Source organism: Paracoccidioides lutzii (assembly GCF_000150705.2).
Source record: "Paracoccidioides lutzii Pb01 unplaced genomic scaffold supercont2.22, whole genome shotgun sequence".
Taxonomy (NCBI): Eukaryota; Fungi; Ascomycota; class Eurotiomycetes; order Onygenales; family Ajellomycetaceae; genus Paracoccidioides; species Paracoccidioides lutzii.
The window spans coordinates 536,973-550,261 of NW_015440968.1; the positions used below are offsets into that span (position 1 = coordinate 536,973).

Below are 13,289 nucleotides of genomic sequence, written 5' to 3' on the forward strand. Positions count from 1 at the left end.
AATTTCTCCTCCTCCTCCTCCTCCCTCCCTCACGCGTGGCTGACCCTGCCATTTCTCTCTCGCGTTCTTTCTCTCTTCTTTCTCCACGCTCTTCTTTTTTTTTTTTTTTTTTTTTTTTTTTTTTTCCCTTCTCTTTCTTCCCCCCTCATTTCCGTTTTCTTTTCTTCTTATCTTCCAGTCTGTTTTTCCACTTCCTTTTTTCTATCTCGGGTAACTCATATACGAATACGGTGTATCCCCAGCTGCTGGCTCAGAGCAGCTATAATAGATGCAGAAATGCCCTTTTTTAAGGACTTTCGTCGCCGGTCGAGGGCAAGCTTTACGCTGTCTCCATCTTCATCCTCCCCGGCCAATGGCCATGTAAACCCTGATGCGTCTTCCTCCACTCTTGATTCCCCGGCTCACAGCATCCAAAGCTCCACTATATCGTTTCTCAATGGCAACAGCAATAGCAATAGCAACACGAGCAATAACAGCAGCAACGGCAGCAATGCCAACAACCAATCTGCCTCACATTTACCTGCCCTGCCCCGATTGAACGCAAATGATGGCTCACGCCCGGGGACAGTACCCCAGAGACCTGTTCCTATCGGTTCACAGTCGAAGCGAAATAGTGTCACGGTGAGTTTTCTCATATTAGGATATTATTTACTTTCCACTGAAAAGAGTTCCGCAACATCCATATATTTAGATCACATTGCTGATATTTCACCTCACTTTAGAATGGCAATCTCACATCTACAACCAATTCTGCAAGAACAGGGGTACCTATTTCTCCATATGCGCCAAGAGTATTTTCGGTTTCTGATAACTCATGGGTATGCAGACTCGCGCTGACATGACTTCAAGCACAAATGGCGTGGTATAGTCTGTATTATGGATGCTAACTTTCACTTACCCTGTCAGGTTCATCAGAAGATTCTTTTGATTTATGGAGAAACTGGAGATGCACAGCAGCACTCCATTGATGGAAATATAATAATTTCCAATCCTCAAGATTCATTTCCTACCATTACCTGGCCAGTCTCTGAATCCCATTTCAAGGCTCTGATCCACCTTGTTCCGGGCCCCAACAAACTACGACTCGACTTCACGTCCTCGAAACTTCAGAAGCAAACTGTCCACTCATCGTGGATAAGCATAAACTATTTACCGTTGGCAAATTGTCCTCCACTCCAGCTCGCAGTCGTGCTTGGGAGTGATTCATATGGCCACTTCGATGCTGTTCCGGAGAGGATAGCTCGGGAAGGAAACGACTTGGAAACTGCCATACGGAAATTTCGAATGGCTGCATATCTATGGCAGTCTTTTACTGCTGAACAGATGTATCGAAACAAATTCGGGAGGCGCTGTTTCCGGTTCGAAGAGGAGTGGCAGGTTGGAACTCTAAGTTCTCAGGACACAACATCAGACCAAATGAGAAACGAGGCCAGAATACATATTATCCGGTGCAACAGAACAGTTGACGAACTTAGAGGGCTCAGCGTCGTACAGCGGGATGGCACAAAATCTGATAGTAACGAACTCTTCAAAGTTGTACTCGAGGCAGTCGAACGCTACTTTGGCTCCCGGGGAGGTAAACCTCATTACGTTTCTGCCCTGCTACTTGATAGCCATTGGGATAAAATGACCCAAACTATCATAGGCCATACGGCCGCTGGCTCCAGTGGTCATGATATCAAGCTAGCCCTTTTTGGGTCGTATGCGTTGCAAAACTATCCAGCCTCCATGGAAGATATAGTTGCAGCGTTTACGGATTGCACTCGAACTGATGTTAACTTCGTTGCCAATTATAAAAATGAATGTGGGAGTAGCTGGGAGGCTGCCAACTCTGGAATTGGAGGCCATCTCCATGAAATTGGCCGTTTGTTTGGTTGTCGCAATCAGGAGACCGGTATCATGAGTCGCGAATACGTTCCGTTGAATCGAAGTTTCACTACTCGAGAGCCCTATTCGACACGCACGAAGTCACAGGGGCTTCGACTCTGCCTATGTCAGGACGAACCTACTTGGCATAGACTCGACACCCTTCGTTTCAGATTTCATCCGTGCTTCCGGCTGCCGCGCGATTCACCTCCTATATCTGACGACTCTATTCAAGTGTGGCCGGTCGACAATGGCAAGACATTAATTGCTTCCCCTGCTGGCATCGCGTTCATCGAAATCTTCGTGGACGATGCTGAGATCTGCAAATCATACCTCGAATATGTGGATGGTGATTTCGGCAATAATGCTGTGCCCAAGCAGATTACTCTCACAGAAACTGAGATACGTCAACATGCCCCTGAAAGCGCCAAGAAGAACAGAAAGGTCAAGTTGCTGATATACTCTGGCGGTCTTAGCACGCATACGGTTGACGACGTGAATCAGTTGAAAACTAAATATTCGATTGCTAAGTTGCCCAACGGGCAAGTTGGATACAAAGGGAGCAAATTAGGACAACCTTGGTCGGCGGATAGCGTCGCTGAGCAGTTGTTCTTGGAGTGCGCCTTTATCCAGACGAAGCTTCTTGTGTCCGTGAAAGTGTATCACGACCATTTCATATACGGGTTGCAGTTTTGTTATGAGGATTCCACGAGTCAGATGTTTGGAAATAAGAATTCTAGTGCTAAGTGTAGTGAATTTGTATTTGGTGAGTTTTTACACACGGTCTCCCTTCCCACCATCTTTCCAGATTTTGTTTTCTCTATTAAGGACTTCGATATGTCTAAGTACGACTTACTGATATATTTCCTCTCCTATTCACGGCTAGACACGCGTCGTGGTGAGATTCTGATGGGCTTCTACGTGAAGGCCGCTCTGGAAATCGATGGAATTGGAATTATCACGAATCTCAGCCGGAAATCTGAGCTATTTGGGAACGGGAGTGGTAAAAATAGGTAAGCAGGCACTTTCGTGTCCCCTTTATACCTTTTTATTTACCCCTACCCCCTAATTATCTTATTTTAAATGGCTATGAATACAAATGCAAGGAATTTTAAATACGTATAGCTAAACTTTTTGTCCCACTAGCCACACATTGATACCACCAAGGGGCTACAGTATTGCGGGCATTTACGGCTCCGTGGCGTCCTGTATCGAGGAATTTTCTCTGATTATCACTCGATGATGGTACACCTCTTACCTCCATCTAATTTCAATAGTCTTTCATAGTTGTGCTTACTCGATACTTTCTCCCGCTGAATTACTCCTGTTTTCGCACCATCCGTTCACATTCCCGATTTATGGAACCCTCGACATCGAACTTTAAATGTCAGAACTGGTGAATATACACCTCTCGTGCCTCCTTCCCCCCATCCGATAATAAGTAATACTCGACTGAAAAGACCCTGTTCTCAGATGAGTGACTTTTTCCTGTCGTTTTGCACGTACCCCTTGAAGAAGTGGGACATACATCCAGTATTCCGTGATATCCGTTTTTACACCCTTGTCGTAATATTTCCATTGGCGACTTTCTGTGGTTTCCTTTTCATTGCGTGGGGCATCTGGCTCTTGGGCTAGATTAAGGGGGTGTAAGGGGGTGTGAGGGGGTGTGAGGGGGTGTGAGGAGGGGGGTAGTTAACTTCAGAATAGAGAGCATGGAGGGTTAACTGGATCACACTTAAGGTAACAACCTAACAACGGTTTGTAGTACAGGTTACAGATGTATTTTGTTGTTGCCCTTTGTGCCTTTCCTTATTCGTCCTATTTTTCCTCTTTTTCTCTTTTTCTTTTCTTTTTCTTTTCTTTCTTTCTTTTTTTTTTTTTTACATTGTTGTAGAATTATCTGGAGTTTTTAATGGTTCGTCTCGTCTGGTGATGATGTCCATGATAACGACTTCTCCGTGCATATTCTATTTTTCAAAGGTTGGGATGAGGATGGAGCAAATTTACATGACCTACATGACCGTTAATAACTATTTGAGGTTCTATGTTATGCTATTTTTGTCGTTTTCTGCTTTTTCCATTTTAACTTCTTTTCTCTTTTTTTCCTGTTTTCTGCTCCCATTGATTTGAACCCGGCGGTATCCCTAATAACTTGAATTCTTCACTGGTTTACTATTATAGAACGGGGCTTCGCAGCTTCAAATTCTCTTTAGCTCCACCGTTTCCTCGTTCGTTTTTGTTTTTGTTTTTGTTCCCCCCTCCCCCTTCAGAAATATGGGTGGCCCTTTGGTCCTTTTTTTTTTTTTTTTTTTTTCGTTGTTACCTTGCGGTTTATCGGATATGGGGAGCTGGGTCGGGGGAAATGGCGTCTGGCTTGACAAACTTTCCATTTCCCTTCAATTTGATTTTCATCGTCGTTTCAATCGTCTCAATGGTATTCATGGGCTAATTATAACGTTATGGGACGGGATGATCTTTAATGGGCCGGGGGATCATGCAGGGACCAAAATTGCCCCGCCTGGTTCTAGGTGTGGGTCTGGGTCTGGGTCTGGCTCTTTTAGAAGTTTTGCGGAGGCATTGACTTGACATGGTGGTAATGGAAGTTAAGGCGCTTGAAAGGCGTTCTTCTACTGTTGATATTCGCCGTCTGTTCGGGTGCAGTTTCTCGTTTACTCTTGCGTTTACATGTACGCTATGGGTTGTTTATTTAGACTCCTAAAAGGGGTATGATAGTTGCACCCAAGGGTTCTTCTCCTGCTTCTTCTTCTTCTTCGCCTTTGATTGGTTGTCGGCTGTATCGTCCCTTATTTTATGATTTTTTGTCTTTTATAGCTTTATTTATATCCTTAAAGCCCCTGTATCTGGAGTCTAGGTCTAGCATTTGACTCCTTCCTTTCCCACGAAACAGGATTTGCCGGGAGAAAGGGAAATACGTACATGTACATTTCCAGGGAAGCATGGTAAGTAGGAGATTAGAGCATTTCACAAGAAGCTCACGAGTCGACACATGGGATGGATAAAAAGCAGGCAGGGCCAAGGGCCAAGGTGATCCAGATTCTCAAATTGCCGGTCACCATGGAAATTCACAATTAGGTTTTTGGTTTGTAGGCCTAGACCAGTCGCAAAGTAGGGCAAACATAGTTCGGGGGATCTCCACAGCTTGCCCCATGAGATTGGTTATTATTAAAGGAGATTCATGTACTCCGTAGTTATAACTAGCCAATTTTTGTATCTTTCGCATGATGAACCTCTCCAGTCTTCTAATTCCTCCCACGCCGTTAATCACATCCTAGTGACGACATCCCGCTGCTATCATGGTGGATCCGTGCTGTATGGGTATATTCATGTAGTTAAACATCCACATAAGCGCCGAAACGAAGGAGGAGTGCACTTCCAATTTTAGTGCCAATGACTCGGTAGGATTCCCTCCCTTTATCGAAGCCGGAAGGGGTTCAGCGCCAGTGGGATGAAAGGGCGCAGCGCAGGGAGGAGTCAACATGTACCTGGAGAAACATAGGGATTTATTTATCCTTGAAACTCAAAGCACCAGAGCCTTTGCTTCACGATTTTTTTTTTTTTTTTAAATTCAAAATCTTTTCCCCTAACTGGAGAGTAAACAACAATCAATGGTTATCCCACACGGCATCTGACCACTGATATTCGACGGGCAAACCGCCAAGCCCATATCAAAGCATTTGCCACCGTGGAATAATGGGTGGAGTTCAAATTCAAAAGAAGATATCTTCCAAAAAATTGTTCTTTTGCGTGTTCCCATGACGGCCATTAAGCTCTTTAGAGAGCTCTTTTTGCTCCTTAAGCGGCGCGGCCAACGTCTCGATTAGGCCTCTTATCGCTTGACGTGCTGCCTCCACAACATCGCCTGAGTGGGTAAAATGTTCGGTGCATGTCCGTGTTGAAAGTGCTTGCCCTCTCGCTTTCTGCAAGACATTTCTTTCCTTTGATCCTATTAGAACGTATAAGAACGCTGTACTTTTTGCGTGTGACGCCAAAACTGGCGAGAGGGTGTCGTCGAAATAAACTTTGACTGCCGGCAGAAGTCGGGGCCAGTGGATTTTCAAGTATTTGGCTGGGCTCAATCAATTGACGACGACGACGAAGAAGAAGAAGAAGAAGATATAACTCTACTTTCCGTGCACCGTGTGATAGTTATTTTTAAATCGTCAACTACTGAGATTTCAATCCAAAAGGCTTGTGGAGAAGTGAAAGAAATTGAAAAAAAAAAAATATCACACACTCGGGGACTACCCAGAAAACCGAGATGAGTGTCACTGGCTTAGGTATCTCTGGGGTGGTATACAACGACACTACCCTGAGATGTCGGAGCGAGTCAACTATTGGACTGAACATCCGCACCAATCATGTGCGTGGGTCAGAGGTCTTTTAAATGCCACTGTTGCAAGACGGCAATAATACCCAACTGAAAGATCCAATCGAATCGTTGTCTATCAATGGTCTAATCCTCTATGAAGTAAAAGTTTAACCCTTTGCTTTATATCAAGGGCATATGGATGGATATATGGGCTGGTTTAATTATAGTTATTGCGTTGGGAGACAGTGAGGAGGGGGAACTCCGCTGCAGTTGCATACCATAGTTTATATGTCGAAGTTTATTATTATTATTATTATTATTATTATTATTATTATTATTATTATTATTATTATTATTATTTTATTAACGAACATCTCTTCACCGGGGGGATCATTCGAAAATGTGGATGTCTCAATCCTCGAGTCGACCTTGTTTTATGTAAGTTGATCATTTTACAGTTGTTTACAGTAACTATGTTTAGGTTCCCCGGAACCGTATTGGAGTAAATAGTTTCCTTCCCGAACCCTATGTGCTGATCCACGGAAAGGATATCTCATGCACATGGTCTCTGCTTCTTTGGATACCCGCGCTCATCCATTGTTAGGTTCCATGGTATGGGTGATGAGCGCGTTTGTTTTTGTTTTGGCTGAATATCTGAAGAACGAAAAATGGGGTCACGTCCGCTAATTGAGCGAAATAAACAAAAGTTAAACAAAGTGGGAGCGGAAAAAAGTGGACAAAATTTCCTGTTATCTGTGCATTGTCCTTAAATTTCAGGGCAAGATACATTTGGAAATTGGACCCAGATTTTCCTCTACAGGCACCAACCTTGTCCCCTTTGTTGTTAGATGTAGGTATAGGTTGCAGTCCGTTTAGGTTATTTACAGAGTGTGGCATGACTTGCGTATACCGAATCAGCGAAGAAATAGCATTGGAAATTATTTCCGATGGAATATTTCCCTCATCTGACTGGAAAAAATAATTGCATCCACGGAAGTGTCGGAGCTCCACACGTTGTAGCAGAAGACTGGCCCGTTTCCTACGTTACTTAATTCTAGTTAACTAGTTAACTATAGCTATGGCTTCTGGATTTTGTCAACGAAATCAGCCGGGGGTCTTGTAAAACGACTGTAGTCCCAACCCATTCTCATTTCCTCATCTTGTTGGAATAACTTATAATAGCAGAAGACCAATCTGACTCTATGATTCATCATTCGTTCGACCGTGCACAAAGCAGGGCGTTGTTTCTTTCTTTCTTTCTTTTTTTTTCTTTTCTTTTTTTTTTTTTGCCTTCTCACATCTGCCCCTGTGGCTTGCTCCAGATTGACCAGTGCCTTGTGCGGGGTCAAATGAAGTTGTGGGTGTAGGAGGGCGCCGGGGCGCGGTGGCTGGGGTCCATATCTCTAAAGTTATATTCGGGATTCGGCGTTGGTCCAGAATCGATCAGCACCGGTGCCGAAAAGCGAACGCTTCAGCTCAAATAATTACTGTTGTTGTTATTACTGCTCCACAACGTATAGTTTGAGGGATTAACACGTTTGATGAAGTGCATTGAATGGGGTGTGAGAGAGCGCAACAGATTTATTATTCCACCTAGCTCTGGAAATCATATAACTGAGGAACATTATGGGGAACAAATAGGTAATTTTCCGTTCCGAGTTCTAGATACTCGAACAAAAATGGGAGCTGAGGAGGAAAAGAGGAGGTGGCGATTCCCCATCGACTTTTAAGCCTTACAATATTGGACACCGACGCCAAAGGAGCCAGAACAGTCCTTTTGCTTGTCGAAAAACCATATTGGATGTTTCCTCCCATTCCGATTTTCCATCCCTCTCCTTTTCGAGAGCGGTTGAAGCCACAGCATCGCATCGTTTCCTCTGTTATTAAGTTTTATGGGCGTCACATCTCAAATGTAGTTCTGAGCCGAGTTATGGTCTGTAGAAACTGCAAGACGACTCGACAGTATTATGCGCCAGATAAAAAAGAGCAGTTGGAGAGGAGCATTGCTTATTACATTTCTACTCAAGAGTATTATTTCGTCTATTCGTTGCAAGAGGAGGAGCAGTTGGTAACTAGCAGTAGGAATGGAAATTATATCGAGACGTGGGAAAGTTGAAGAAGGAAGAAAAAGTAAAGTGTGTCATTGAAATGTATCGTGGCACACACATTGTGTAGTTCCACGTCCAGTACTTCTTCAATGTCCACCAACCAAATTTATCAAGTACCTGAGAGGTACCTCTGGATAGCTTCAATGATTGCCTAAACTCTCTGGGTTTTGCACCTCTTGTCCTCTACTTAGTAACTGATTACCTAGTAGCCGCCGAAGAAAAATCTTCTCCAAGGCACACACTACTTCGACCCCCGCCCCCAAAAAAAGCAAAAGGTGAAAGCCGAGATCACAGATCGTAGAAACAAGCTTCCTCATTTAACTATTGCAAGGATGAATTTTAGATGATCGCCGAAGTACCAAACACGTTCTGAAGATATTCTTGGTTTCTTTTGCAGTTGCGAGAGGGCAAGTGTGCTAAATACAGCCTCCTCCGTCATTGATATTATCTTTCATTCAGTAAAGCGTAAAATTAACTCGTGTTGTTGGTTGGGAGAGATATTGGCAAGCCACATGCCTCACCCCAGTCTCTGGACCCTGAAACGGCCCTGAATTTGCCTTTTTATATTAGTCCATTGAACTGATGTGATCTTTTATTTTTTTTTCTTTTTCTTTTTTTTCTTTTTCTTTTTCTTTTTTTTCTTTTTCTTTTTCTTTTTCTTTTTCTTTTTTCTTTTTTTTTTTTTTTTAGTTTATTTCCTCTGGTCCGTGTGTTGCTGGTTGACCGTTAGGAGAGGGCTGAGGATCCTTGTTGGTCCACGAGCCCCCTTGATTTTCCCATCGCATGATATAGCGATTGGCTCCCACGTTGATGGAGAGGCTTTCGCTGTGAAGGTCAATTTTTGCTATTTCTGAGGCGCGATCATTCGTCTGGCTGTCCGTATTTAGGGTATATGGAGAAACTCAAAACGAATTCCCCCTCAAACTTTATCCGACCGTCAGGTGCAAATAGTCGGGCTAAATATTTTATTTTGGCTGAGTTATTCTGTTAATTCAGCTAAAAGAAGTCCTTTGTGCCTTGGAAGAGAAGGGGAATGATAACCGAGCAAATGAACAAGTCCTTCAGTCGGCCACACAGATCGGTTTTTGTCTATCTTTTTGTCTCCAAACCAGTTCCCCGTATATGTCCCGACCGTCGAAGTTAGTAACTGGAGACTTTTGACTATCATATCACCGCATGACTCCAATGAAGGGCTTTCGAGATCATGCGTCTGGATTAGAGAGGAGCGGACCCAGATCCAGGAACTGATATGTAATGTAACATACATGTACTGTACACGTTCATGTCATATCAATTTAAGGGGTGCTTTTTGGTATGCAGTGACCTTCTTGATTCCAGACAGTTCGTTCACTTTCTCTTCCCTCTGACCCGACTGCGCTTCGGGTTAGTTGGGAAGCCTTCCCCGAGTGGAGCTTTACTGTTATATATAGAGAAAGAAAAAGTAGAGTAAAAAGAGATGGGTGCGGGTATGCAAGATACGCATCCCGTTTGAGAGCTCAAAAGTGGATCCTGGCATTTGAATGAGACGTATCGAACGGTTATATAAACCACACGCAAAGGAAAGAGAAATTCCCCAAGAAATAATGAACCCTGGATATCTTTGGATAGCTCTTTGCTAAGCTTCCATTATTTTGCGCTTCTTGCTTTCCCCGCACGCCAATGATAATCGCTTTTTCTTGCCCGATTTGTCGCTAATGAAGTGAATTTCTCATTCTTCAGTTCAGCGGGGAAGTTCATGTGTGCCACCGTGTCGGGGTCGATTGATAGCTACTGCATATGTACCTAGATGCACCTAAGGTAGCGCAAAGTTGATCAATTTCTGCGTCGATACAATGCAATGTTAGTATGGTTATAGGTAAGTGTAAGTGTTAGGGTAAAGGTTGGGATAAAGAACAACAAAAAAATAAATAAAAATAAATAAAATATAGAAATGTTTCGGAGGATATGCCAAGCAAGTCAGAAAATCCATCGACACTGAAAGTTGCGGGGTTTCCATCGATGGCTAGGAGAGGGGGTTCTCTTCATTGACAACTCGCAAGCGATTGAAGATTCGACTCCCGTAACTTGGCAATGTGAGCAAAGTTCCCTAGAGGAAGATGTAATGTGATCCACAGCATTTGGTATTCCGCTCTGCGTCTTCTGATCGAATAATTGCTTCTGGAACAGATCGCCTACGAATGACAAATTGATCGGTCTGGCCGGAAGATCTCCGCCAACGTCGTAGGAACAAGCATAGCTTCGACTGGCTCTGGCTGGCTCAGATCCATAGGGTAGAGTTAACTGGCAAAAGGAAAGAAGAAGAATGAAGAATGAATAAAAACAAATATAGCATTTATAATAAAACTGGAACTGGTGTTGAAGAACCCATTTATCCCAGATCGGGGAGCGTTATTGTACTGTAGTCATGTACATACATATATGTACTCGACATACGTGTGTGAATCGTCGCATCTTCCGGTTAGCCTTTTGCGTCGTTCGATTTCCAGGGCCCCCAATCTCCCTACAAGGGGAAAATATGGGCGGCTTCGTTGAACTGAAGAACGATGTGTTGCTCCGCATGTTTCTTCCTCCTGTGAAACAAGCTGCCAGTTTGATGAGGGGGATTGGTTGTTTGCGAAAAAGAAAGACACGAACCAGGCATCTTTCTTCCTTCTTCTCTTCTTCCATCTGGAGGAATCCAGATCTTCGCTGCAGAAACGCTCAAAGAGTTTTTTAGCGTGAATTGCACCGAAGCGTGGGCTAACTTGTTCCGTCCAGAGTTATTCAGGTTGTGGTTTGTAGCTAGTTACGTAGTTAACTACTCTATCCAATGCCAATGCATGCCGTGACCCCATGTAACTATTACATATACTGGGATTTTAACTTAAAAACCTCTTATCAAGACTCCTTTCGAGGCCCTTTCTTCCCTTGACTCCATTTGCCTTTACAGACCGACCGTATCATCGTTCTTCCATGCAGTGAGGCTTATTGTTATTATTATCCATTTCCCAATTTAGCCTCTTTCCACTCTATATAAGTTAACCTCGACGCCATCAATTGAGTTCCTGACCTCGAAATAGTAGTTTTGCGCCTTGTTTTATTTTTGTTTATATTTTTATTTTCTTTTTCCCGCCTTTTCTACTACCCTATGAAGCTAAATGCAACAGGAGAGAGAGGTGGAGTGGGCCCAGAGAATCACACTGCACATCCAGATGTTATATACATGACTACCGAACTTTTCAATGATGACGCGATTCTCCCAAAAGGCCGGTGTCCCTTCACAACCTTTTTCTAGCGCATGTGAGACTCGCGACAATTGACCCGCCAAATAGGGCGACTGAAGATTAGTATTTATTTTTACGGCGAAGCAATGTGAAAAAAGCCTTAACAGCGGATGGTGATGTCATCGGGCAGCTAAGAACGCCGGGATATTCACCTTCGTAAAGTTAGGTTGTTCAAGGTGACTGACTAGTTAACCCAGCCGAACCCCAAGCAAAACAATATTTTTTTCCAAGGTTAATAATATCCCTGAGCCAACCAGGATCTCCCCCGGACCTCCCGTCCAAGGTCCACTGTCCACCGGCTTAGCGTTTCGATAACGTAAGAATGGGCTTCGGAGTTTGTTGCTGTTTGGAACTACAAATGATGATAATATAACGAGTCGCTATTATTGGCTGCAACTACCGCCTGTCGAAAGCTTACCTAGATTGGATTGGCCTTGTTAACATTATGAATCAACATTTGAGTTGAATGCCGATAGTTAAGCAAGTACGGCTTATGAGTGGGGAAAATGTGTCCGGCGTCGTCATACAGAACAGAGAGCGGTTGGAACCTAATAGAGAGAGCCTTACGGGACGGGCTGGTTGGAGCACTCGTCAACGTCTCCAACGGCAGCATAAGAATTTGTAACGGAAATTGTTCGTGATAAGAAAATAGTATAATATAAATATAATCAATGATGATTGCACAGGATCATGTATACAAACTCCGCTCTCCCGAAGAGCTCGGTGTGGAACCCAAAAGCTCTCGTTTATTTGCGAACGGTAATCAAAATAAACAAATAAATAAATGAATGAATAAATAAAATTTTTGGCTGACTCGCATTGAAGTTGCGCACAGGGATCATGAGGCTGATGCATTGACTTATTTTCCCCGGCCCAGCAATTTGCACGCCACCCTTGCATCCATGTGGGCCATAACTGCCCCGGCGGCCTCAATGATCATATTACTTTGGAGTGCTTGAAATCCTCTCCCGAAGATAGGCCTAGTCACAACTATGTAACGAGCCGACAGCTACCAACCCTTGTCGTTTGATCGATGTATCAGTTATCCCCCATCTTAGCGCAAAAGTAATAACCCCACACTTGGAAGCGAGACAGTTCTTCTCTCTCTGTTTTGATATATTTTGCGCATTTTTGTTTTTGGATAGTGCATCCCCAGATATGGATGTCGAAATATACTTACTTAGCAGAAGAAGTTATGATTGATCAAGAGCAGTATTTTTAACTTAATTCGGGTGCCTCTTTCGAGAAGCAACGCCGATGACGAAGGTTGAGAGGGTGCCTCGAGCTTAATTGATATTGGATGCCCCAGGCTGTTTTTCGGGCGACACACACGGGGCAACGTCGCACATCTCTCGGAGGAGATAATAAGATAATTTTTTGGAAGCATTTCCCATCCCCCCCCCCCCCCCCCGTGGCATGCGGGTGCTGGGGACAATGGGTTGATGGTAAGAAATTAATGGGGAGCGTTGACAATTAGTTTTTGTTATTTGTTTTGTCTTATTTTTTATCTAACCCCCCCCCCCCCCCCCCCCCGAACTAAGAATCTTTTTGTCAGGGGATGATTATTAAAAAATAAAAAGAAAACCGAATCACCGCCTGCTGGAAATATTAGGGCGTAGATCAACAAACTCCATTTCGACGGCTTGGGTTGAACTCAGACATAGCGGCCACTGTCTCGTAGATTGAGTATGATGGGTGAGCAACTATTCTTCACATCGTTTG

General features: G+C 43.7%; 2 protein-coding genes across 2 annotated transcripts; one reads left to right on the forward strand and one right to left on the reverse strand.

Annotated features, from left to right (window-relative positions):
- Positions 1 to 276: 276 nt before the first annotated feature.
- On the forward strand, positions 277 to 2,883 carry PAAG_07219 (hypothetical protein; the record flags this gene model as incomplete). The annotated part of the gene is made up of 3 exons (XM_015846168.1): positions 277 to 621; positions 723 to 818; positions 907 to 2,883. The coding sequence occupies 3 exons, from the start codon at positions 277 to 279 to the stop codon at positions 2,881 to 2,883; spliced, it is 2,418 nt and encodes an 805-aa protein (XP_015700603.1).
- Positions 2,884 to 10,390: 7,507 nt separating this feature from the next.
- On the reverse strand, positions 10,391 to 10,863 carry PAAG_07220 (hypothetical protein; the record flags this gene model as incomplete). Its single annotated transcript, XM_015846169.1, has 2 exons — positions 10,391 to 10,552; positions 10,738 to 10,863. The coding sequence occupies 2 exons, from the start codon at positions 10,861 to 10,863 to the stop codon at positions 10,391 to 10,393; spliced, it is 288 nt and encodes a 95-aa protein (XP_015700604.1).
- Positions 10,864 to 13,289: the final 2,426 nt, after the last annotated feature.